Raw genomic sequence first — 27288 nt, 5'->3', positions numbered from 1 at the left:
GAGAGATCTCACAACACCCGCTGCTGATGGGATGCACTGTGCTACCACCAGTGCCCACGTTTAGGCGACAGCTCCGCACTCCTGCAGAACAAGCCTGTGTGGAAATAGAAGACTTTACTTGTCAGCAGGGACGTGGTGATTTTTTTAGACGCACTCATTTGTAACTTAGAGAATCTCGAGCGTCATTGTGATCTTTTGTGTGGGGGATCGTTTTGGTGCAACGGAGGAGGGGTACCCGGTTGGTACTACTGCTTGCTTTTGCTCAAAAGAAGCGCGCCCGGTTGGATTTAAGCTGCAGTCCACTTTACGCCAACTGCATTGCCACAAGGAGAGGGGGGGAAATGTATGTATCATGAAACTAGGCGCCTGCGGCTTTTCGCATTAACTCTTTGATGGATGTGCTGACTTAAATCCACAAGTGGGGTCGTTCTTTGTGCTTTTCAGCTATACATAATATCACTTCACAACTACAATGAGACAACGTGTCGGGAGAGGAATTGTTGCCCGGAGAAGTGGAGCCACAGAGCAGGACAGTGACTTCCAGAGGATACCTACAGACGAGTGAATGCCGTCTCTGATGTGGAGCTTGTCGCTGTCCGACGCGCGAGTGGTGCTGAAATTTGGATGATGCCTGGCCAGCGACTGCAAGGCTGCCGCTCCCTGCACCTCAACGAGGACAACGGCCGCTTCGTTTTGCTCGCCATCCTCATTTTAGTGTACCTGCTGTGCGGCGCTGCGGTCTTCTCGGCTATAGAGAGGCCCTCCGAGCTGCGGGCTCACGGGCGCTGGAACGGGACGCTCCTCAACTTCAGTGAGACCTTCAACATAAGCCTGCAGGAGCTGAACTCCTTCCTGCGGGAGTACGAGGCTGCCATCGCCGCCGGAATCCGGGCTGACGCTCTGAGGCCAAGATGGGATTTTACAGGGGCTTTTTATTTTGTTGGAACTGTGGTGTCGACTATAGGTGGGTGATCTCTGCAGCATTCACTAAATTCCCTGACCTCTTGGTCCATTCGGTTGCATCATGTTGTTCTCTCGACAGCATACATGTTGGAAAATATGCATTAGGGCTATTCTACATAAAACCACACACATGCCAAGCCCACATAAAGCTTTGTGTTAATAAAAGAAGAAGAAATTCCAGGGATGCTTGTCAGCCCATGTCGTGAAGACAGGAAACACTTGAATGGGTCTTTGTTACTGGATTGGATTAGAGGTGTTTTATTTTAAATTGTATTCATGGTAAATACTGATATCCTTACTTTTTGTGTGGATGTCACATAAACTGGAGCTGCTTCCCTGGGGGTGGCTTTCTTTCCACTGGCTTACATGCAGAATAAATGATCCAAATTATTGTGTTTTTCTTTCCAATCATGTGTTACATTTTGGCTGTGAGGGACTTTGGCACCGGGGACGGCATCTGACTTGTCTGCCATTTGGAACAGCACACTCATCCCTGGCTATAGGACAGCACCCATGGGTGCAACTCTTTTTTTTTTTTGGCCACGTTTCTGTTCAAACCAAAAGGAATGTCAATGAGAAGCCCCTTCTGCTCTCACACCCCCCCCTCCCCATTTAACATTTACTTGTGCAATAGGTCAGAAAAGAGCAAGTGTCCCTCCCAGGGTACCCCGAGGGCCAATACTGTGGTGCACTGCATGTCTGATGGGCTCCAACACCCCCCTCCAATCATGCACACCTGCCCCTCACACCACCACCAGCATCACACCACACCCCAGACAGATAAAGCCGAGCCACAGCTTACAGTGAGTAAATGAGTGAGTGAATGCGAACAAGCAAATGAACACACTCCAGCAGCTGTCTGTCTCTGACCTTGGCCTAAACACACAAACACAATCTCTATATACAGTGTGACACCTTTGGCAACTATTTTTAATTGAATACTGTGGCATAGGGAGTGATAAAAGAAAGCTGATCCACGTGAGCAGAGAACCTGTCACAACTTTATTTACTGTAGACCTGTCAGGAGAGCTTTATTAGTCCTTCTACCTCCTGCTCACAGACACACAAAGGCACAAACACAGAGCACTCGGGGAGCCCGTGCACTCAGCTCACCGTGTCATGGGAGGGAACCACAGCAGCTGTGTTTGTGTACATGTCTGTGGCAGGTTGAAATCCTTTGTACTCCGGTTGTCAAACTGCATCACTTTCTTTACCCAACAGGCTGATCATAAAAACTGACTCAGCAGCTTGGGGGGAAAAAAGGAAGGAGAAAAGAATGATGTTATGATGCTTTCTATAATATTTCCTCTTTTTCATGTGTTTGCATGGATTTCTGTCTAGCATTTCATCCTCCTTTGATCTCAACCCGCTCCCCCCCACCCCAACCCTCTGGCTTGTGTGCTACTTTTTTCTGCATGCTTGTGAGATGGTGATATAAAAGGGATTGTGGGGCCTCCCCACACAACTCTTTATCAGAGCGGCATCCCCCTGTGCACTCTAGACTTTCCTCCCAAACACTTCCCGCCTCTGACTCTGCTGTGGCAGAGGCTTCAAATCAGCAGTGACTCTTTGCTCCCCTTGATGTGCCTCCATAGCATCACTTTGAAGAATGAAATAAAGCCGTGGCCACATGATGCATTCTTTACCCCGGGATTTGGCTGGGTTCACTGGCCATCGGTGCTGCACACATTGTGTTGTTTTAGAATTTCTGGAAAGGCTGCAGTAAGTATCGAATGGACTGCAGCTTTTTCCAAAGCGTATGTTGAACAAATGCAACAAAACTAGCACTTTGACCCAGATTGAAATCTCTGGTGTTCCCTCAGATTGGTTAAACTCTGACTTTTTTTTTTGTATTTTCTGTAGCTGCACATTTCTAGTTTTGAGTGAAATTGTTCAAAAAAGAAGAAATAAAAGTTTGTCCAGCATTTATGCACGAGAGTAGCTGTGAGGAGCACATCTGCCTTCTGATTGTATAAGGCGATAGGTGGGGAGAGCAGAATGAACGGGGCAGGCGTCAGATAAGACACCGATTAAATCTGAGATAGCATGAGCTGAGGCGGAGGTGGCTGCAAAGTGACTTGCACTGAACAGGCCAGTTAAATGGGCTTAAATATTATGACCCATATGAGATTTGACAGTTGGACGCATAGAAAGGTATCGGCTGAGCTGTCACTTAACGTAGGTTGGAACTGAAACAGCTGGATAGCAGCTGAGCATGGTTGCTCGATATGCTTGATTTGGCGAGCAACGTTAGCAGTACCTGTCATATACACAGCAGTATAATGACCACTTCACACAGTGCTGCCATTCAGTGTCACTTCTGATTAGTCCCAGTAATCACTCATGGGGAGGCTACAATAAGAAAAAAACAAGCTTGAGGCCCAAAAAGCATTTCCCTGTTGAGAAGCCCTGTCAGAGAAACATCTGTAAAATTTCTGACAGGTGAACTCCGACTACAAACATTAACTTTTCTATCATGAATTCTTGAACAGCTGTTTATCTATGTGTCCTGTGAGTGGAGTTTCTGTGTGATGAGTGGGAATGGATGGGACATGTACAGCCAAGTGCATTAATGTAGAAGCAAAGTTATAAGCTCCTGCATATTTAACTCAAAGCCACCTACACACTCAAAAAAAACCCACACAAGTATCTAATGTGTGTCTAGCATGAAAATATAGACTGTTAGACTCTTTTCAGCCTTCTTGTATTGGTTGCATTGTATTGCCCCATATTTCTGGTTACTGTGTTTGAACTCACATTAAGGAGGGCACAAGAGTTGCATCAATAAAATGGCTATTTATAGCCTTCAGGGCTGATTGATAGATGCTAGCTGCCAATTAGGACAGCTCTCTGTAGTCTTTTGAGAGCCTGTATGTCTCATTTTGAGTAGCTATAATGGCATTTAGGAGAAACCCTTAGTCACTTTTACAGTGCTGGCAATGAAAATACTCGCATGAGAATCAAGCAGCGAGGGAAGAGAATCAATTAGATTGAGAACTTTTAGCTTGTTGGGAGTTATTAAGCAGGTTAAGGCTGTTAGTTGTTCAGCAGTTTGTAACATAACATTCAGTTGCAAATTTGGATTGTGTTCTGCACTGTTTATTCCTGAGGATAAACTCTGTCCTGCCCCTGGCAGCCACTGCAGCATCCTGCTCTATCACACCTATATCCACAAAGGCAGACAACACAGATAGTTCAGTTTAACACACAGCACACAAAAGAGCCACATGCAGTTTCTTTTGCTTTAAATAAATCCTCACTGAACCTGCAGAAAACTTGCAAAATTAAGAGGAATGTCAGAAATGGACAAGACATAATCCTGCTTGACCCTGGCTGTACAGAGTAGCGAGATGCCACGGTGCTCTTCCATCAGGATACATTCATCATCTTTTCCATTACAAACTACTGAGATGAAATGTGAACAAACTACGATCATTACGAACAAACTGTCCTCATTAGCCTAACGGCTTCGAGCTTACTGTAGTGTTATGATGATATTATAACATAATAAGTGTCATAAAAACCCTGCTTTGTATTTATGTGTCAGATCACATTGAGAACACCTCTCAAAAACATAACTTAAAGTTGCATTAAACAACATTTCGACATTAGCGATCCCTTTTATGTGTTATGCATTACACAGAGAGGGATACTGCATAAATCTCTGGTTTCCAGTCAACTCTTCATGTGTTTTAGCTGCGTTTAGCTCTTAGATCTTTTAGTCTTTTAGTCTCAGTCTCACTGAGAGGCTCATTTCATTGTTTCCTGCGAGCTGTTAATTAGCAAAGAAGCCCCTTGTGGAGTACACTAAATGTCCAGCTCTAAACAGTGGACAGACAGTGTTAGAGATTAGCTGGTGAACATATTAAAGCACACAACAGCTTAAGGACCAGGTGGTGCCCTGAGTGGTTGAAAGAGCTAAAAAGGAAAGTCACTACTGGACTGGTCTGATTGAGATATTAAAACATAAGAGTAAACGATGCTTGTTGGATTATTAGTATGATGTTTACGGTATGTTCTACTCTCTTATTGACCACCATTTATTTATAGAGTGCTTTATTCTAGGGGATTCTAACACTTTATCTTACGTGCTTGGTCAATTTAGATTTGCCAGTTAAACTAGCTTGCATGTCTTGCACAGTATCCAGAGGAAATCCACACAGGCACAGAAAGGCCCAAACCAGGTGACAGTGCTCTTAATTTTGCCAAAACCTGGCTGAAGGTGTCTTTGTTTGCCCAAATGAGTTTAAAATATACCCTGCTATGCTAATACAGCGCACCTGCCAGGACAGTCGTCTAATATTTCATGAAACGAGATACATGGACAAAATATATCAGTCCCTCAACTGAACTGGGGGCTGCAAAGTTGGTTCAGCAGCGTTTCTGAATTTGTGTTTATAGTCAGATTATGACTCTATTTCATGAATCCCATAACAGGAAAATTATTCTTTGAAGCAGTGTGTGAATATGCATTACTCTGCCAACTTTTCTAAAAGTCAACACCAAACGTATCTGCGAAATCACGATGTATTCAGTCCAGCAGAGCGATAACCGATTCCTGTTAATGAGCAGCAGATCTGACTTACTGCCTCTGCTGCAGAAGGACAGGTTTGTTTGTTTTTTAACACTCATTATTTCAAACATAATCACTTTGTAATCTCATAAACCAGTGATCAAAAAGCAATCAAACCCATTCTGGCATCATATTGCATTTGTATTATAACTAGGTGACGAGTAGAAAAAAAATTGTCAACTCAAGAAAGCTACAAGCGTGTTATGTAATGATCAATGTAAGAAAAGATTTAGAAACATTATAATCTCCCGTGTTCTCTTCAGCGTTTCTGGAGTGTTAGTAGACAATTAGGCCTAATGGCTTAGAGGGTATTATTCTCCTCATCTTCTGGTGCCAATTTAAAAAGTGCTAATTTGGCAGTCTCATTGAGTCTCACTGAGTCACACTTGTGAGGTTTGTGTGACCATGCCTCTCTGACCAAGGCCCGATGTATGTGCAAACCAAATTTGTTCTGTACTGTGCTGCCTTTTAATTCGTGTGCCTCTGAGGTTATAAGACAATGTCACCTCAGTCTGGTGAAGCGTGCGTTTGGCATTTAAGCAGTGTGAAATGTCACATGATGGAGTGCGTGGATTCCTGAAGGCAGGCTGTGTTTTTGCTTTGATGTCGTGTTCTCATTTAGATTAACCACTTCGTGCTGCCTTGCTGGGACAAAACCATCTGTGTTGTTGTTACTGTTGGTGCATGTTATGAATGTGCCTTTGGGAGGTAGGTGGGAAAGGTTTGCAATCTGCGAAGGCAAAATCACTGCACAGCAATTTTTCAAGTTGTTCTTGTTGTCCGTCTCTCGCTTCAGCACTGTTGCTAGAGTGTCTCAAACAATGCCGATTCCCATCTAACGTCAGTCTCAGATCTCACTGCGCTGGACATCTTCCTTCTTTTAACACCGTTGTCTCATTTCTTTCTATTTACAACCCCAATTCTGAAAAACTTGGGTTGCTGTGTGTTAGTCAATGTCAATTTTTTTAAAAGCAGATGTACTTTACAAGAGAGTTTGAAAACAACAAAAACGAACCATATATCAATTTTAGTACAATTTAAGTACAACAGCAAAATATAAAAATACAATAAAATTGACCCCCCAAAAAAGGCTAAAAAAAGACACCACAACATAAAAAAACCGGATGAGAATCAAACTGAGATCTAATTTTTTTTTAAAAATATGTAAATAAAAACAAAATGCAATGATTTGTAGCTGTCATAAACCCATATTTTATTCACAAGATCATAGAAAACATTAAAAAACTCACTGGATTAACTGTTAATATGTCAGCAACATGATCAGAAAAGGGCGTCTCCGAGAGGCAGAGTTTCTCAGAAGTAAATACAGGCAGAGGTTCACTAACCTGCAAAAACCTGCTTCTACAAATTGTGGAACAATTTCTGAAGCATTGCAAGAAGAAGTCATATGGCAACAGGAAAAGTCAAAGCTCTTTGTAGGGAGGCAAAGTGGAAAACAGTCAGACGAATAAAAATTTGAAACTCTTTTTGGAAAACACAGTTCACCTGGCACAGCTCAAATCCACACGTCTTGCAAATCTCAGGAAGTAAATGCTAAGCTGCATACTGAAGCAGCTAAAACAGCTACAGCATTCGTAGGAGAAGAGTTGAACTGACCTTTTTGCAGTCCAGAATTTTCACCAACTGAAAGCATTCAAAGCGCGTTGAAATTAATTAAATATGACAAAGAGGGACTGTTGAGCAGCTAGAAGCCTATATGAGACAAGAACAGGACAATATTCCTCTCTGAGAAGTCCAACAACTGATCTCATCATTTTCCAAATGTTTACAGTCTGATGTTAAAAGAAGAGGGGCTGCTACACAGTAGGAAACATGGTCCTGTCCCAACTTTTTTGATATGTCTTGCTGTCATTAAATTAAACATAACCTTACAATTTATTAAAATGGCATACTTTCTTAGTTTGAACATCTGAAAGGTTTTCTGTGTTCTGTTATGACTAGAATATGGGTTTGAGAAATGCAAATCATCATCTATTTCTTTGCATTTCTATACATTTTACATAGCATACCAATTTTTGTGGAATTGGGTTTGTATTAATTAAGTCACTTTTAAATTATATTGTACGTTTTTGGGAGTATCACTGCCACTGTGTTACACAATAGAGTGTTGAACTGCACACTCGATAAAAAATTTCAAAGATCAGTTTATTTGAAGCTGTATGTTATGACTTTTTTGTTTCTGGTTTTCCCCTTTCCTTTCTTTAGATCTCAGTGGCTGCTCAGTGACTGAGAAAATGCCACTGTTAAAAGTGGAAAAAGGGGAGTCCCCAGTCACATGAAAGGCACTGGGGGTCTTTTTAGATTAGTCCAAACACTCGGTCCAGAAAAATGTCTCACTAGGGATTAAGTAAACCTGTTGTGTACCACTTCTGCATAAGACTTCCATGGGATTTTGTCTAAAATATGGGTATGCAATATGTCTCATTTTTGCCCTAAAGCTTCCTTATGCAATATTTTTTGTAAAGCATTGGGAGGCGGGAGGGTGGACTTATGGTGACAAGCAGGAAATTATTACATGAGTTTGGAAGATTAGTTTGGTCACTAAATTGAAGCTAAATGTCGTTTCTAGCTTCAAGCAGAGACGGGGTGCAGACGACTGTAACCTCTAACTCCACAGCTCCAAATTATTTTCATTTTCAAACTTACAGTTTTCAGTCCCAATCATGTATGGGACTTGATTGACAGGAGTCACTTTGACTCCTTATAGGTGCTGCTAATAACATTATCAATAGCTCTGTTCTGTTTAATCTTCGCAGGGTGACAGTGAAGCAGTATGAACAATATCACAATAAGAAGCTAAATAAAAGTTAGTTGTACTACCCTATCATTACTATCAGCAAGTGATTGCCAAAGTTAATATTTTTTCACACACAACTCCCCAAGGCCTGGGATCTTTGATATTATAATGTTTGTTCTCTGGCTTGCAAGATAATAACTTGCCAACTCATACAGAGTTGTAAAGTAAAACAAGGAGTCATCCTGCTGACATGGACATGTTGTATTACTGTTCTCACTATAATAGCTTGTAGACATGCTAATATGCTAGCTTTGCCATCAGCTACTTCACATTTAAAGTAGTACCTTAACAATTATTTAGGTTTTGCATGCATGTGATCACTAACCTTGTGACTTTAATTTTTTCCATCATTTTGGACATGTGACAATGATGGTGACATGTAGGCTCAAGGGAATAAGGGAATATTCCCACAGGCCATCTAGCTGGTACTGGTCAGGAGGGAAAAATGAGTAATCGCGACTAGTTAGTTCTAAAGTCCCACTAACACAGACCTACAGACAAGTTAGTGACTCCCTTGCAACCACCTGTTGCTCGGGAAAAGGGTATTTCCTAACTGGTTGGCTAAAACCTCCTGATTATTGCTTCAGTTTCTAGCATATCGTTGCAGTAGTATTTTGAGTGGAAGTGATGAAAGTGTCTTTAAACACCGTACAGCTACTCTCTATAGTGAAATTGTGAAAAGTGCAACACAAACTAAAAACGGAAACTATTTGCCTTCAAAGTAAAAGTTGGGAAACATGTTGGCTTTTGCACTGAGGTATAGCTTTTCCTCTGAAGGCAAACTTTGTTCACTTCTAGGTTTGATCTGTAGCTGACCAGTTTGTCAGCAGGAAGAATCCCCAGTGGCTGCTTTGATTTTCATTCTGTAAATGAAGGAGCCCCGTGGATGTGGCCTGCTGTTACACAGAAGTACATAACTGGACCTGGCTTGGATGAACCAATGGTGCAGTGGCTAATTCCTGATATGTTTTCAATTCAAGCAGATGGTGTGATGCATCCAAAGTTTTAAGGCTGCAGATCTGAAACTTAGAAGCTCTTGGGGCTTAAAAGAGATATATAACTGAATCATCTACATAGCAGTGATAAGAAATGTCCTTAAAAGTGCTCAAAATGTGCTGAAGTCGGAGCAGATGTAACAGAAACAATAACGGCCCTAAAACAGAACCTTGTGGCACACCCTAGACAAGAGAAATGAAAGAGAGCCTGAACTGAAGACTATGTAACAAGTTATCATAGAAGACTCTGAGAAGAGCTGTTTCAGGGGAATAAGCACAAAACACAGACTGAAATTTATCAAGAAAGCTGCTTAGCTACAACCTTTCCTAAAGACTTAACAACAAATCGTAATTTTGAGATTGGCCTGCAACTGCTAAGAAGAGAGGGGTTGAATTTTTGCTTTAAAGTTATTTTTTAAATATGTTAATGAAAGTTACATTAGCAGTAAAGTTAAAACCAAAATTAAAAGACTAGAATTAAAACTTGTCTACATAAGAAATAGCTGCTTTCATTCATTTATCTTTTCCTTCCATCTCTTCCACTCTCTCAGATCTTGTTCTTCGAAAGTGCTTCCCACTGTGAAGCAGAAATACATGTGCATGTGTGTTTCTGTGGTATAGGGCAAACCTACTGGGAAGCCTAAGCTTCAATAAATCTCCATCATAGTTAATTGCTGCTGTACAGAATGGCTGTACACACCTCTGTGCTCTGTCGCAGCAGGTCATAAATCTGCTCTGACTTGGCGTGTACTCGCCTACGTACAGTAACTCACAGACGTAAACCATCACGGCCAAGTGATACCAAGATCATTTTAGAGGACACAGCAAATTTGCTGGGCTTCATCTTCCTCAAGCTGATTAGCATTTCACTGATTCTGCTCTTTGCTGCAACATGGCACTGGGAAGATAAAACTGTCTGTGTTCTTTGCACTCTGAAGTCTTGTGACCTTCTCTGTGTCAGGGTTAATTTTTACAGTCATTCATTTTATTTTTTTTTACCTGCTGATAACATTTTGATCATTGCCAATTTATCTGGCAACCCACTGGGACTGAAGCATAGTAGTCATTGCTGACTTGCAGCTATGAGAGTTCAAAGTTTCCCCATAAGCAGAACCTTTTTTGGTAGGTTAGCAACCTCTGATGCAGTAAAAGTGAGGCACTCACTATCAGAGCAGGAATGAAGCTTTTTTAAAAATCAGTTTTTGCACTAGTTGAACATTTATCTGCATCTTGGGGTCATGTTTATAAATAGTTATCAATGTTAATGAGCTAACAGTAAGTTGGTGAGCACTGTGATTTGGCAGCCATCCATCTGTCTGTTCGTGTAAAGGAGGGGCTGCTTGTGTAAGAGCAGAGAGAAAAGGGAGAACAGCACTTAGCCATGCTCCAATATTACATCCTTTAGTGGATAAATTTAAAAAAAAAAATACATTGAAATATCATTTAATGTGAATGTGTTTGATTAAATGTCAGATTTGGGATTAACCAAAATTCTCTAGAATCTGTTCACTTTCACTTTAAGGAGCTAAACAGAGCTAACGCAACAAAAGCATATATTTTGGGCTTGACCTTTATTCATGCGATTAATCATCATTATCAGATTAAAAGATGAAGAAATGGACCAAATAACCTAAGTTAGGCCAAACACTGTCCTTAAATGTTCTTTAGTGTGAGAATAATCATTCGGTCTAGCTGAATGAGCGTCTACACAAACCACCAGCTCGTCTGACTGTAGCTTAATATCACGGCCCTGCACCGAGCGAATGGTTATATGTTTTGCCAGCCATCACATGGACTGAAATCACTCAACAGACCTTCTCTCTAATATAAAATCTTTCATTGTTGCCACCTAATTATTGATTTGTCATGCATTTTTATTTTTATATTGAAAGAATTATTGCCCTTGTAGTAAAAACAGGATGAGATACAGCTGAGGGTATTCTGTCCTCATGCCGGCATTCACAAATTCTTCTGTTACCTCCAAGCTGGCAGCCTGTGGCACAGTCAGCCACTCTCAGACTCACAGTGGGCACATTTGTTTAGTATAAAGTAAAACATTACTTAACTGTGAGCAACAGAGCATTCTTTCATCCATTCTCCCAACTTCTTGTTTCCCTGTGTATGATCAAACATCATTATTGTAGCTGCTCAGCCTTAATTTATAGCTTGAGCTTTCACGTTAGCAGGAAAGTCATTAAAGCAAATTTATGCTGACCCCAAGCAGTTGCTGCATTTATTTCTTTTTCTTTTTTAATGCAGCAGAGCTGAGAAAGACATACACAATGTGACATGCAGACATGAGATTTTGCAGGTCTTAAAATTAGATAAATACAACCTCAGATGACAACATATAACATGTTATATCATGCTGTTATTTATTTATTTTTAATTAAGGCAAAATGCAAAAGCAGTGTGTGAAAAATTAAGTACACCTTTACTGCTCCCTGCTTACTGGAGTTAAGAGGGTAAGTAGCAGCCAGGTGCTGATTAACTAATGCATTTAATTAACTGATCATGAGCAAGTGTGAGCACCATGTATGTTAACACAATGCCAAAGAAGGAAAGACATTAGCAGTTATCCTAGAGAAGAAGCTGTTGCTGCCCACCAGTCTGGAAAGGTTTATATGGCAGTTTCAGAAAAGTTCAAGTCCATCGTTCAACAAAACAAAAATATAATTTTCGAGTGGAAAACACTCCAGACTGCTGCCAATCTTGGTTCAGTCTCCTCAGGCCTTAGTTAACATATTCAATTTCATGACAGTACAATTACAGAAAGACTGAACAATTATGGTTTTCTTTGGCGTGGCGATAAGAAATTCTCTTCTCTCTTAAAAGGACATGGCAGCACAACTTAGGCTTACCAAGGTGCATCTGAATCACAAGACTTCTGTCATTTAGATGAGACTAAAGTAAACATAGTACAGCACTAACAAAGGCACCTCATATCAACTGTCAAGATCGATGGTGGATGTGATAAGTAAGGTTTGTTTGCAGTCAATCATAAACTTGTCTGTATACCAAAGTATTCAAACGAAATGGCATCTATCTGATAGTTAAAGCTGGGACTGGCTTATGTAACATCACAATTATCCAAAATCTACAACAGAATGTCAGAAAAAGAAAAGAATCAAGATGCTGCAATGACCCGGTCAGTCCTGACCCGAATCGAGCTGTGCATAAATTAATGCCTTCAAACCTCAATGAACTGAACCAGTGATGAAGAGAAGAGAGCCAGAACTCATCATCTATGATGTGAGAGGCTGATAAAGTCATGCAGAAAACGATTACTTCATGTTATTAGTGCTAAAAGTGACTCTACAAGCTAGTGAATCACAGGCTGTACTGCTTCCGCATTTTGGCTCAGTTTTTTTCAAATAAATAATGAAACGGTGTAATATGTCATGTGTTGTTGTTCATCTGAGGTTGTATTTAGATCATTTTTACACCTGTTAAGGACAAGATAGTTCTTGTTTTACTAGGTCCTGATATGTAACACTGTATTTTCTTTTTGCCGTCACGGTACGAGGATAACATGTGTATAACCTATTAACTGAACACGTGGGCTTATCACGCTAATCATAGGGTTGTAGTGCTCCACTTGGACAGGTGTGTTTACTTTGCAGACTTAAACGTGAGAGTTTTGTGCAGCCTTTATTCAAATATTTACAGTGCACACAGTATAAAATAATAGGAAGCACGAGGACATAGCCTTTAGATCCATAGCCAGAAGCTATTAAACTGATGAGAGAAGGACTTCTCAGCCGTAAGAAGGGACAAAATCTCTGTTACTGTTTGCAGTAAACACTGCAGCCACATGAATCCTGATTTTTTACTTTCCTTATTCAAGTCCTGACTTAATTTTTTTCATGCTGCAGAGGTGAAAAACAGAGTGAAAACTGAACACAAAAGAATAAATGTGCTGCACATCTAAAGAGAATGCAACACCCCCCCCCCCCACCCACTTTTTCTTTTGACAACAAATCAATACAGACTACAGTGGAGTCATCAGTCCTTTCGGCTCTTTTTGCCAGTGAATTAACTGCTGGGACACGATATAAAAAGCCAGACCAAATTCAGTTATGGGGGAGCCAATTTAATTATAAAAGAATCAGAGAAAAATATTCAGGTTGTGCTCAGGTTTCCGTTACGTTGCTATCTCTCACACTGTGTGTAAATTATTTGTACAAAATGTTACTCTGTGATTTATATCTGCATCGACCCGCTTTAATGAATGGTACCCAAAGGTTTCTTGCAGATAACGTCAGTCCGATATTTCTTCTAATAGGGTGGTGTGGCACAAAAAGCTTTTTAACAATCCTTTGACTTGAAGAACAGATACCAGTAATGCACTGCCTATTAAAATTATACGGGTGTGAAATTTAAATCCAGGCTGTTTTGCTTCAGGCACCCTGGCTTAGGTTTTTTTTTTTTTTTTAAATATATAATGCTACAGTCTTTGTTTAATTTGCATGTATGCAGTCAACAGATACAACAACGCAGCCACATCTCAAGCAAAACTTGGCATTGTGTCCACTCTATCATCTGCTTTTTGTAAAGCTGGCAGCACAGTGTGAACATTCCTGTTATTCCAGTCTGCCAGTAATCTTGGCAACTTCTCAGCAGATGGTGTGGCGTTGATGTCTCAGGTCTGGCCATGCTGCTGCTTCCTCGGCCCTCTGTCCTCTCTGCAGACCCCCACTACGCCGCGCCCGTGACTAATGATTTCCTGTTTGTCACAGAAACACAGCCATCAGAGGGCATTGCGTGGCATTTTTCCGCTGCAGCTCTTATCGGGCAAATTTAGGACTGTTCCCACTAGTGGAAAGCAGTTGTTTTAAGTAAGAGTTTGTTTTTTAAGCACATTAATTGAGGACACGGGCCAGTAGGATGCCAGGATGAGATTTTTGCTTTGCAAAACAGTCATATATTGAATATGTGTCCATTTTAAAGGATTCAAGGATTTGTACGGGAGGATAATGACCCTCAGAAGCAAGGATATAATATATATATATATATATATATATATATATATATATATATATATATATATATATATATAAATTCTGACCTTACCTGACATTACCTTGGTCCATGCAGACTGGTTGTAACATAAGACTGAAATGCACTCAGCTTCATGATGACTGGCCTTATGAGGCTTTTTTCCCATAAACTAAATCAATATCCCTTTTTCTGGAAACTTTATTTCATAAAAGTTTAAAGTGGCCTTTGATTAAATATGACACAAGCACCAAGGTGCGCTCTACTGCACACACCTGGTATGGATTAGATTACTCCACCTTAATTTTCTTTGAATTGACAGTTAGATCATATTTCCAGTTTCTATTTGGGCCTGGACTGTTTGCATGGTTTTCTATGAGAATTAATGTGTATTAATCCCACGCACAGAGAGGTGGCAATTTATAGGGAAAACCCGAACTGACCAAGCATCACTTTAAATCGATAGTGTTGGTCTGACTGATCGTCCTTATTGCATAATGAAAGATTTTTATCCTGAGAGGAGCAGAGACTTACAGGAAGACATTGTCATTTGCAATAAAAGTAATAAATTGGTCCCAACAGACCAAAGCTGAAGCCTGTACTTAGGGTTGCCAACTTTTTAACTAACAAATAAGGGACACTCTGGTGTGCCTGAAGTACAATGCACAACCAGCTGGGCATAGTGTAAATACACACCGTATGTGATATTGCAGGTAAAGGTCAATATACGCAACATTTAAGGTAGAAGGGACGCACCAATTTTGCTCATTATATGGGATGTCCCAGCAAAAACAGGACAGCTGGCAACTAACAAGAACCAACAAGAAATATGGATCCTTAGGAAATACATATTCCCCTCCAATAGCTGTAACCAAGTTTAAAAAATTTAATTGGTTTAGAAGCCTTGAAATAGCAATATAACCCAAAACAAGGCAAATCTGACCTTTGCTACTTGTCGATCTTGCAAAAAATCTGTATGTCAGCCTCCTAGTTGGAATTTTGCTCTAATATTTATTCTTTAGTTGTGCTCAGACTATCCAACACCACCTGGGCTGCACCTGAAAGAATCAAGCTGAAACTGTCTCACACACCACAGGAATGTTTTCATCGCAGAAACATATTCATTTGTAATTTAGTGTCTAAGTCAGTCCAGAATACCCAGTTGTAATCTTAATGATGGGTTTGTAAATAACTGAAACAGTTTCCAGTCATACAGGCCACTCATAGCCTCCTTCTCTGCTGCAATGTCATATAGGCTCCTAGGAAACATGAGGGAGGGAAGAGGGATAATGAAGTACAGGTGAACTCAATCAAGGTGCTAACGAGGGGTGGGAAAAGGGAGGGGGTCAACATGTGGAACCTGGCTTGAAAATTAAACAGGAAGTAAAGTAAAAGCTGCTGCAGCCTCAGAAGGGGAAACCAATAAATCACACAAACATGAAAAACATTGAGGAACACGGAGCTCCTGAATACCTCCACTTGCAGGGCACGAGTGCTCGCTCAGAGGTTTCATGAGCTTGTCTCGTGAATTTTATTCTGTTGCCTTTATAGTAAGAGTAGGATTTTTAAAGACGCTTGACAGCATTGCACTCTTCTTTTAACTCTTGTTTTGGTCTTCAGTAACTGTTGAACAAATGGACTGGTACTTTTTTCCTGAACCTTACTGCTCTTACTGGGCACTTAAAGCACTTTTACACTGCAAACCAGATTCACACATTCTAAAAGCATACTTTTTGCCACTAAACATTTTACCTGTCATCGACACACTCATACATCACTGAATGCTTCGGGGACAATTTGGGGGTCAGTATATAGTCCAAGGACATTTGTGACTTTCAAATCAGAGGAGCCAAGGATAAAAAAAATAACGTGCCACCCTCCACCTCCAGGAGCCACAGGTGCCTGTGTTTGCTGCGGATTCAAAATTAGTCTAAAGAGAGCAGTTATATAAAATCAAAACTTTCGTAATAGTGCACTGAATGGCGCTGAAACACTTCATATAGCTGAGAGGAACTGCAGAGTTTGAACATAATTATCTGTAGGTTTCCCCAGATAAACAGAGCCTTTGAAATTATAATCATCAAAGCCATTGTCATAAAAAAGAAAAAGATTACTGGAGCTTGAAACTTTGGTTTGAGTGCCACAGATCTGGATTGGATTGGATCTGAAAGTTGAAAAGTATTGTGAGGCAAACTGACTGACTGACTGGTATATTGGCAATAACCAAAACCAATATTTGCAGCCTCATCTCCACATGTAAAATTGCCCCTAATCCCTCACTATAACACTTCAGTGAATACATCTGTATGCTTATGAGGAAATTATTTCTGCTGCCTCATTGTTTCTCTACACAAACTGGTATTGAATAGCACATTTCATCTCAATTTGCCAGAGGAAACGTCACTCGACTGACATGAAGAGTGATTGAACGGTGCAGTGTTATTTACTGCAATAGCTGCTATTAACTCCTTTGTGCAGCGATCTCTGCAGATAATGAAACGTCTGTTAAGTGTTTTAGATTTTAGAGTGGCTCTTTGGTGCAAAAGCTGATGATTGATTTCTGCTTAGAGGCAAGCACACTACTAAGTGAATCAAGTTAAGTGCAGAGCATTCGTGATCTCCATCGATATATCTGTAAAAAAAAAAAACACAGTAATGAGAGCTGTTTGTTTAGGTCCTAACTTTACTGTGGGACTTAATGAACCCTTTGTCGCTGGACTGTGATAAAAGCTGCTCAGTTTAAACTGTATCAGCAGCAAAGTGAATATGATTTACACTCGACTCTCGGTGATAAAAGGTTGGATTCACTACCGTCTAGTAGCAATTTATTTCTGTATTCCCTCTATTTCATTTCGCCTACCGTCAGATAATCATTAGATCATCTTTTTTTCTTCTTCTCCTCTTAAAACTGTCACATTGGTAATTAATGGATACTAATGGCGCCGTTTCCATCATTTTCTTCCTGGTTGAATCTCTGGTGTCTAATTATGTGGGTAAGCATCATTAGTCATTAGAGCATAACATCATCTTCTATGTTGAGTTGAGCATACTTTATTTAATGTTAATGAATAAATATTCTCAGAGGGCTCTGTCTGAATTGGATTTGCACACGTATGATTTTCTGCCTTATCAAGTTCGGCCGAATTAAATGAGTCATCTTGGCTGAGACCGAGTGGGTAAAATTAATGTTTTCACAAAAGTCAGCAGTATCGCCGGTGTGGAACCCCTCCTTTTTATTTTTAAGCGTTTTTAAAGAATAAATGAAGAAGTCTTTGAGAATAAAAGTAACACAGAGTTTAGCATCTTTTGGTTTTGGCTCTCCTGCACTTTGGTTTCTAATATTGTCCTGTTTTCCCTAATGTGTCCTGACACAGTAGTCTGGAGTAATGGCTCTGAAATGCTACACTGAATCGATGCCTGGTGCCTTTTCCTCTCTTAGGTAATTTACTTGGTAATGAGAGACGGTGCGGAAGACTGTCTCTGTGTGCCCTGAGAAGATGTAATCTGTTTTCCCTATGATTCAGCTCAGTTAGAGAGACTTGGACTGCTAATTAATTAACTATGAAACACTGAAATAGGATTTCACTGAAGGGCTTAATTTGGGTAATCGCTGCCCCTCACCTTTCAGTTGCTTTGGTGTATGTTACTTGAACTTTGTAATGGTCACAAAAGCAGATTATGTCATGTCTGGAATGAAAACCATCTACGTACGCGTGTGTGTAGGAGGCCATAAGGTGTGCATGTGTGGACGCGTGGGGCTTATATTCCCTGTTGTCCATAAAGCAATTTGTATCAATCAGTGTTGATCTAAATGACCCATCGTGTCAACAGCAAACCTGCGTGAGAGTGGTTTTCAGTGCTAGAGATAAGGGCAAAAAAGCCATTTTGTCTATCATAAAGGAAGTATTGTCTGGATATTGATGTCATTTATTACCTGACAAGGGTGGTTGGTGGGAAAAAGGGGTAAAGCACAGCCCTAATGCACTGAAAAGATTGAGAACGAGGATAGCCATGATGGAAAAATCAATTAACCTTGGCCTGAAAGTGAACTGCTTGATCTTTCAGCACGATTTTATTTGTTGACAAATATACCATCTGCTGTTCTGTAGATAAGGGGCTCGACACTTTGTGTGCGCTCAGGTGTGTGTGTTCAATTTGGCCTTGGACAGAGCGTCCCAAGCATGCATACAAATAACCACTTAAAAAAAAATATATACATATGTGTGTGTGTGTGTGTGTGTGTGTGTATGTATGTATGTATGTATGTATGTATGTATGTATGTATGTATGTATATATATATATATATATATATATATATATATATATATATATATATATATATATATATATATATATATATATATATATATATATATATATATATATATATACGTACGTATGTATATGTGTGCAGAAAATTTGCACATGAAAAACCAGTCAATGGGAGAGTATGCATGTACCAGGTCTCCTGCAGAAGCTTTTTAAGTGCATAGTATTTCTGTACTGGCTGTTTTTTAGAGTATGCTTTGCACATATAAATTCATATAATTTTTTACACAATTTTTATTTTTACAGAGTTTTGGAAATGAATCAAGAAGGAGAAATATGATGCACTGCAGATTTCACGACTTCTCTGCAATGTGGGGTTTCCACAGTGGCTCCAGTAATAGACACATGTTGGTCAGATGCTTTTTTTTTTTTTTGTAAAATAGGATACTGGATGGATAATAAGCACATTTCGTATGGGCGCCAACCTCTGCTATTTATTTTACCTCTCATTTTAATTGAAGATAACGACTTAAATTGTTGTTTTGCCTTAATTGGTTCCACCCTTTTCTCTTCCAAGTAGACAGGTAGGGTACTGTGTGAATTTATGATATTATTTGACCAGATATCAGACACATGTTTACATCAGAGACAAACCTGTGGCACTCGAGTTTGAGGAGTGCTCCTTCAACACGCAGCAGAATCCATAAACATCCTCCCTCCTCTGCTCTAATAACCACTTCCTCAGCTTGAACGCTCGCTCAAAGTGACTAAGAAATCAGGCGATAGCAGGAAGCCAGACGCAGCTGAAGAGGGGGGGACATATTCAGAAGGCTTAACCCAGCTTATTTCTGGCATCCTCTTCTCAATATCCTTCTAAGTTATTTGATTTTTCTTACTCACAGCAATAAAAATATGCTGAATATACAGAATCAAGGTTTTTCACAATCAATTTTCACTATACAAATGCTTGTTTTTAAAAAGATTTAACTATTAATAACTAATAATACAAGTAATGCATTAAATATCTGCAAGGATTTAATATTGAATAAGCTGCTAGACCATTATTGGACATAATTCTTCATTTTTTAAATTATGATCGATTTTTTTCTTGTTGGCAAATATTTATATATTCTGGATTTTATCGCTTTCCCCTCATTCTCTCTCACAATGCAGAACACAATTATCACACAGTTCCTCTGTCTCTGTATATGACTTTGCAGACACTAATCTTCCAGTAAAAGCTTGCATTCTCATATCAACATCGAGTCAAATTATCATGCAGTACTTTCTGTACATAATTTGTATTTGCACAGCTAATCCTTGGCTTTACATCATTTTAATTACTAGGCAAAATGTTTTAGAAGCATGATTCAAGTCTCATTTAATCCTCTTTTAGATTTGAGGTTGTTTTACTTTCACGGATCACTTCCCTGGCCTGAAACTCACTTCCTGTGAGGAAACCGCAAACATTTTGTAGGTGAAAATCTGGTCGTGGCCTCTGCTGCATGGCTGAATGCATGATATGTTTTCTGTTTCTGCAGGTTTTGGGATGACCACACCTGTGACAATTGCAGGCAAAGTTTTCCTGATCTTTTACGGGCTTCTGGGCTGTGCCGGAACCATCCTCTTCTTTAACCTCTTCCTGGAGCGCATCATCACACTGCTGGCTGTGGTGATGAAGGCTGTGAGGGAGAGGCGAATCAGGAACAGCGGCCTACTCCCGCCAGGCATCCGCCATGACTTCTCAGCCTACTCCCTGCCAGGATGGAAGCCCTCGGTGTATCACGTGATGCTGATACTTGGCCTGTCAGCCATCACCATCTCCTGCTGTGCATCAGCCATGTACACGCCGGTTGAGGGCTGGGCTTACTTAGACTCTCTCTACTTCTGCTTTGTCACCTTCAGCACCATTGGCTTTGGGGACTTTGTCAGCAGCCAGAGCGCGGCTTACGAATACCAAAGCCTTTACAGGGTGGCCAACTTCTTTTTCATGCTAATGGGTGTGTGCTGCATCTACTCGCTATTCAATGTTATTTCTATTGTCATCAAGCAGGTGCTCAACTGGATGCTGGGGAAAATGAGCTGCCTGTTTTGCAACCGCTGCAATAAGGCTAATGCTTTCCTGGGCAGACGAAATGCCATCCGCCCCGGTTCCAAAGGTCGCCAGGGTCGGTTTGGTCAGCCGCCCGACTCAGATGGACCTTGTGACAGTGACACAGAGGGCCGCAGATTATCGGGGGAGATGATCTCCATGAAAGACCTGGCAGCCTCTAGCAAGGTGTCGTTGGCCATCATGCAGAAGCAGCTGTCTGAGTCTGCCAACGGATATCCCAGGACAGTATGCGGCAGCTCACGCCATAATGGTTTCTCTGGGGGGGTTGGTGCTCTGGGTATCATGAACAACAGACTGGCAGAGACAAGTAACTCCAGGTAGAGGGTGTGGGGGGCACTTTACACTCGTACTGTAATAAGAACCCAGAGGTTGATCGCCATATAAAAACACAAAGTTTTGTCTAAGGTTTTTTTTTTTCGAAAGGGATTGCCAGTGTAATATCGACATGCATGATACATATGATTTTTTAAAATACTTTTCGTTGGCCTGTGATAATACAGGTATGATAATAATGGTGATGATTTTAATGATGATTTGGTGATGATGGTGGTGGTGATGGCATGAAGAGAGAAGCACAGAGTCATCAATAAAAAACATAAACTGACCTGGAAGCATGGGAACCAACAATCGCCCTTTGACCTCAGTCCCAACCCAGAACAAACTGAGTCTCAGACAAAGTCTCTTAAATATCAGTGTTATTCTGCAGAGGACACAGTCTGCTACACTCGCTCTATACTATCAGACTTATACAACTTTAATGACGTGCTGTAAAGCAGTCAAGGGAAACATTCAGCACAGTATTTACTGTTTGAGGTTTTGCCAGTTTATTTAAATGTGCGTACTGAATGTTGATGTAAAAGGAGCATAATCGCCGAATGATATAGCACATACTGATCTATGCATTATATGTTTCTCATGCATTTTTTTTGCACCATTCCTTCGATTGTGCAGAGCCCCCCCCCCCCACTTGTTTTTTCTCATCTATCCTCAGGTGATTGATTTCATTTTTTTTCCTCTTGCATTGCTCAACATGGAGAAAAAGAACAGAGTTGAAGAATGAAAATCCATTTCTGGAAAAAAAAAAAAAGGAACTGGTCCTCTTATCAGCTAAGAACATGCTTCAGCGGCCAAAGACTTTTACTCAAAGGGTAAAAGAGGGCACCTTCCCAACTTCGTCTCTCTCCTCTCTTTTTTTTTTTTTTTAAAGCTTACAGCTGTCTGCGAAGGGAAGTAAACGATAAAGCTTTTCTAATTGCTCGTCCACTGCAGCATGCAGACATGTATTTGGAGAGCTGAATAAATAAGAAACAGCTTTATGGATTTATAAGGTATGTGTGTATAAGAAAGTGGAAGGAGTTTGACAAGCAAATAAATTGCATGTGGCTTTATTCCATGGGCACATTATGTTAAATGGTGCAGACTGAGCACGGCCGGGTCAGTCGTAGTCGCTAGACTGAAAACTGATTGATCATTGTAAGGATTTGTTTTCACTGATGGATGCTTTTTTTCTTTTTTGTGCATTTTGAGTGAAAAAAAGGAAGAAGAAGAAGGCCTAAAGTCCTGCAAAGATTGATTTTTTTGTCTTGAGTTCAGCATAAATGTGCAGCCAAGGTTTTATGGATGGAGGGTGTTTGCGGAGGATATGGTTGCCCTGTCAGGCTCACGATCAATGTCCCTGTTGCCGGCAACTATCTATTCCGAAGCAGCGGTGTGTGTGTGATTTAAAGCCACGTGATGGCGTTTGATGTTTGTAAACAGCGTGACAGAGGAGGAGACATTGATAGTTAAACTGTCCAGGACATGTTGATGAAGAGGAAGGAAGCAGAGAGAAAAGAGGTGGCCAATGCAAATCGATGGTCTCTCTCAACCAATGGCTCAACTCTCCCATCTTCAGCATCTGATTGTCCCCCCCATGTCATCTCTGCATTCACTTAACGCACACTGCACCAGAACTCTCCCGCTTCCTTTTTACTTGCAGATCTCGTCTCTCTCTCCTCACACCCATCACTCTTACACTGTGAATATGAGACATATATATATATCATTATGAAGCGCTTTTACAGTAAGGCGCGATTTAGATGTGGATCTTTCCTTCCATCGATTTTTATCATTCCTGTGCATAGATCTGAATAATTTGGTTTTACTCCCCAGTGTCACCAAGAGGAATAGAAAATGACTCAGGTAGTTAAATCTTCAGGCTCGTCTTAGTTTCTCCCGCATGCCATTATGGTGAAGCCATACAAGATAGCTGTATATAAAACAGAGTACTCTTTAAAGTCTATTTTTCTACATATAGCTTTCGAAATGTCTACTCGTGGATGATTGAAAAAGTCTCACTGTCACATGTCTCTCACACAGTCGGTCAGCAGATTGACAGGTACAGCATCCAGAGTTTAATCCAGTGTTATCAGTGTGCTCATTTACCTCTCTGCAAGACAGCAATTGCATGTATTTCCCAAAATGTCAGTTTATTATTTTAACAGTTCCCAACAAGGCAGCTCATGAACAAGGAAGCGAGCAATGTGTCGGTGATGCTGCACATGCAGCAGCAGAATCGTCACGATTTGTGCACATATTTCTGATAGTAATAGAAAAGTAAGTATTAAACCCTGGGACATTTGAGCAGGAGCATGGGCATGCTGTAGCAAATGATATACTGTAGTTTGAATTCAATGGTGTTACCCTGTTTTACAGTATGTCCAAGGGGAGAAGCACTGCTGCCACTTCTCTAGACTAATGTTTCCTAAATGATGTGTTAACCTTCATCTCCCCCCTGAGGCTTAAGGCTACAGTGGTAGAGGTTTCAGGAATGCTTCTATAGCTGTCAGCTGCGCTGTATCTTTAACCTTACTTTCAACAAGGATCATATGTGTTTGTTTGCATTTATGTATCCAAAGAAGAGTGTAAAGGACTGAGAACAGGAATCCAAGGACTATCATATGTTAAGCATAATCCCCCGAAAAGTTACGTGACTCAATATAATATCAATTAAAATGTAATTTCCTTAGGCGTGACACATCAGGCTGTTATAACACTGAATATATTACTTAGAGTAATGTTTGCTCATCTAAAAATGCATGCATGGCTTGAAATCAATTGCCTTACTTTAGTCCTTGCATATGACAAAGAGGTTCCTTATTGAAACAATTATAGTGTGTAGACCTTGTGTGTTGTACTATACTATCCTTTTGCATTTTGCAAAATTGATCTCCATTGATTGCAATGGTTTTAACTGCCCCGTTGTCCTCTGTATCTTCTGTAAGAGGAGACAGGTGGTCCTAAGATCTACTGTATGTTTGTATTTGTGAACAGCATAAAAGAGTCCTAAATGTGTCAGTTACTTTTCTTTGTATTGTAATATAGTCGTTCATGTTCACATGAAACACGGGCTCGGACTAAAATGACGTAAGCACTATTTGTACATAATATTGACTTTGTAGGTTCTCAGTCATCCAGGTCATGGTAGTCTAAGGAGCATGAAAAAAAACTGGACTCCTTTAAGGTTTCTGAAGATGTTTCGTCTGTCATCCAAGTGGCTTCTTCAGTTCTAACACCAAAAGATTTTAGAACTGAAGGTAGAGAATTCAAAGGATTTAAACCCTTGTGGAGGTTTTACCTTAAGAGAGTTGCTGGCGCACTGTTGATTATGTGCATCACCACATGAGCCAAGGAGTGAAAAAGATGTGGGTCATTACCACAGGTACCACAGGTTTTGGGTGAGACCATCGTGAGACCTTGCTACACCCTATCATGTGACCTATTGAAGTCAGCTGACACAAGATGTGAGTGAGGGTTGAGGAGCCTGGGTAGAGACCTCAAGACTGCATTGTACTTCTGTTTAGTGATGGGCATTCACCATGGACAAAGATAGCCCTTTTAAGGCATCAGTATACCCGCTGGAATAGTTGATTTACTCCCCACCGCAGCCTCATCAAAACCAGAAGCCAAGACTTTGTGTGTTTTTTCCAGAAACTCTCAAGTTTCCAAACAGCTGCAAAATCTCCCTCTGTATATCTGTATGTCCCTGTGCTTCTGTGCTAGAATATTAATAACATGGCAGTAAAAACCTGCATGATCAATCCAGCTGCAGCGGCTGCGGTGGAACGTGCCAGGTTACAAAAATCACGAGGTGCAGGACCATCCAAGATTATATTGTGCGACACGTGATGTGACTTCAAAATTGGCGTGAGACACCCACAACACAGGCAACACTGTGAGCAGAATGGTCCCATTACTCCTCTTTTTACTCCAGACTTAATAGTGGTCAACGACCCTCCTAAGGGACACCACCCACTAGGGGTGGACTCTCCACCCTTTGGTTTTAGATCCAAAGAAGCCTCTTGGATGAGACGTGATACATTCTGACAAAACTTAAAGAAGTCCAGCTGCCTTCTGTTTTACAGCCAGATTTTATTCACTTCAGAAAGAATCAGGTTAATCGCTCCACCTAATTTCCAATCCAAGCAGATCTGGATTACACAGCGGTAACTCCCCATCAGCTTATCAGCAGTTAAAATCACCACTGAGATCATTTATTTTCTGTCAACACATACTGTACTGTATTCACATTCAAATATTTGCTAATCAGCGGCTATTTGAGTGTGAAATAGCTTAAGTAGAAAGCAACGCTTCAGTGGTCTTTACCAGTCCAATAATGAAAAACAGTTAGCTTGACATTAGAAGAAACTGGAAATGTTGTTAGCGTTAACCTTTAAAGCTGTCGACGGTGCTAATGGCATTATCATTTATTTAAGCAAATTTCTCTGTAATCACAGTATGATGCATAACACTTTGCTCTCTCCAGTTTCTGCTACGGAAGAGTGCATGAACTCTTTTGTATTTCAAGACTGTTAAAGATGCTCGTTTCAGGGGGAAAAAACTGTATTATCATTAATTTGGCTGGAACACGCTGGAAATGGCTATTACCAGCGGGCAGGTAAACAGCCGAGCAGCTCAGTAACAGAATGATGTATTATTTGCTCAGCTTGGCTGCTTCTGATCTTTAACAAGAGTCCAATTGTTGGCTTTGATCTGGAGCATAATTTCCAGATTTACAGGACACATGTCCCTGTTAGTTTGTTTTTGTGTGTTTTTTTAGGAGGGGGGCTGATAATATGGAGCAACAAATGACATTCAGCTCTCACTTTAGAAGCTGCTTTATCTGTCTGTTATTTATGTTGATCCTTAACTCGACTCATGTGAACACGACGCTACACCTTGCTGTGTCTCATGTTGCTTGCATTGTAGTGTAACATCAAGTTAATGTATGCAAATGAATTCTGTTTGCAAGTTGCACATTTATACCAATGATTGTACTTTTATATTTATTAAAAGTAAAACCTATATGAAACAAGAAGGGGTTCCATTAAACACTGATATTTACTGACATGACTCTGACTGATTGATTTATTATCACTCTCTTCTAATCACTCCCAGCTCAGTACTCCTGGCGATTGTAACACTTAATCCATTACATATGGTATTCATTACACTGACTTTCACTCAGGCTAAAGTAATGGAATTTTAGGCATTTCTGTTCTGTTTATCACCACAAGATATTTCCAATTACCGACTTGAATGTCAGTGCCGATGTGACATGACAGCAGCATAAATTTCACTAATGACTGAAAGCCTCTTTGAGTCTTGTCACAGTCAACTTGGCAGACTGCAGCACAGACTCCAGATATTTGCTGAGTCCAGTGATTAAATATTATAAGTCAGAAGCCTCATAAAACTAAAGCATGCCTTTTTTATGCACACACGTTTTTACCTTTAGATAGAGTCAAGTTAACTTTCATAAAGAAAACCCACCAATATCATTTTTCTTTAATAATTCAATAAGCAGGACATCACAAACCCCTAACCCCGCTTTATTATTTATAGCTAAAACACTTACACCAGTAATTTTAACTGAATTTTGATAAAACTTACAGGAGATTAGCAAACTGTGGAGGAGGAAACACGCAGGTTAAGCTCAATAGAAATCCAAACTAAAGATATTTCAGCATGAGAAAATAAATAATGTCATGGTTCCTGTGCACTCTTTTAATTTCTGTCTGTCTCTTCTTCTTGCACCCTCTTGTCTTGCTCTGTGTGTGTGTGTGTGTGTGTGTGTGTGTGTGTGTGTGTGTGTGTGTGTGTGTGTGTGTGTGTGTGTGTGTGTTTCATGCCTGGCAGCTTTGATTAATTTATGGGAGAGTGCTTGTTTCCAGTGTTCTTCTTAAGACTGAGGAAATCTTCCAGTTGACACCAGATTGTTGCACTTACCACTGTAAAATGTTTGACTCAGATTTCAACAACTGTCAGTTTCACACCTTTTACTCTCTGTAGACTCTTCCCGGTCCATGGATTGCAGCTTTCTTTGCGGATTCACCTGAAGAATCTCCAGGTTATGCCCTGCATGCCCCCCGTCTGCCAACCACCCCTCGTCGCTTTCCTCATTCAGTTAAACTTTCTTTCTGTGTCACACATTTTGAGTCCAGATCCCTGGTGGTTTCCTGACACCGTTGAATCCCAAAAGGGAAACAAAAACTGTATAGAACAACACGAAGACAAGCA

General features: G+C 40.4%; 1 protein-coding gene across 1 annotated transcript; it reads left to right on the top strand.

Moving 5' to 3' along the window:
• Window positions 1–414: 414 nt before the first annotated feature.
• kcnk12 (potassium channel, subfamily K, member 12) lies at window positions 415–21051 on the top strand. Its single transcript, XM_063491961.1, has 2 exons — window positions 415–964; window positions 20159–21051. Exons 1-2 carry the CDS (start codon window positions 625–627, stop codon window positions 21049–21051), a joined length of 1233 nt encoding a protein of 410 aa, XP_063348031.1. The 5' UTR covers window positions 415–624.
• Window positions 21052–27288: the final 6237 nt, after the last annotated feature.

The sequence above is a fragment of the Pelmatolapia mariae genome, linkage group LG13 (assembly GCF_036321145.2).
Source record: "Pelmatolapia mariae isolate MD_Pm_ZW linkage group LG13, Pm_UMD_F_2, whole genome shotgun sequence".
Lineage (NCBI taxonomy): Eukaryota > Metazoa > Chordata > Actinopteri > Cichliformes > Cichlidae > Pelmatolapia > Pelmatolapia mariae.
The sequence above is the reverse complement of the archived record's forward strand: the minus strand, read 5'-3'. Positions and strand labels throughout refer to the sequence as shown.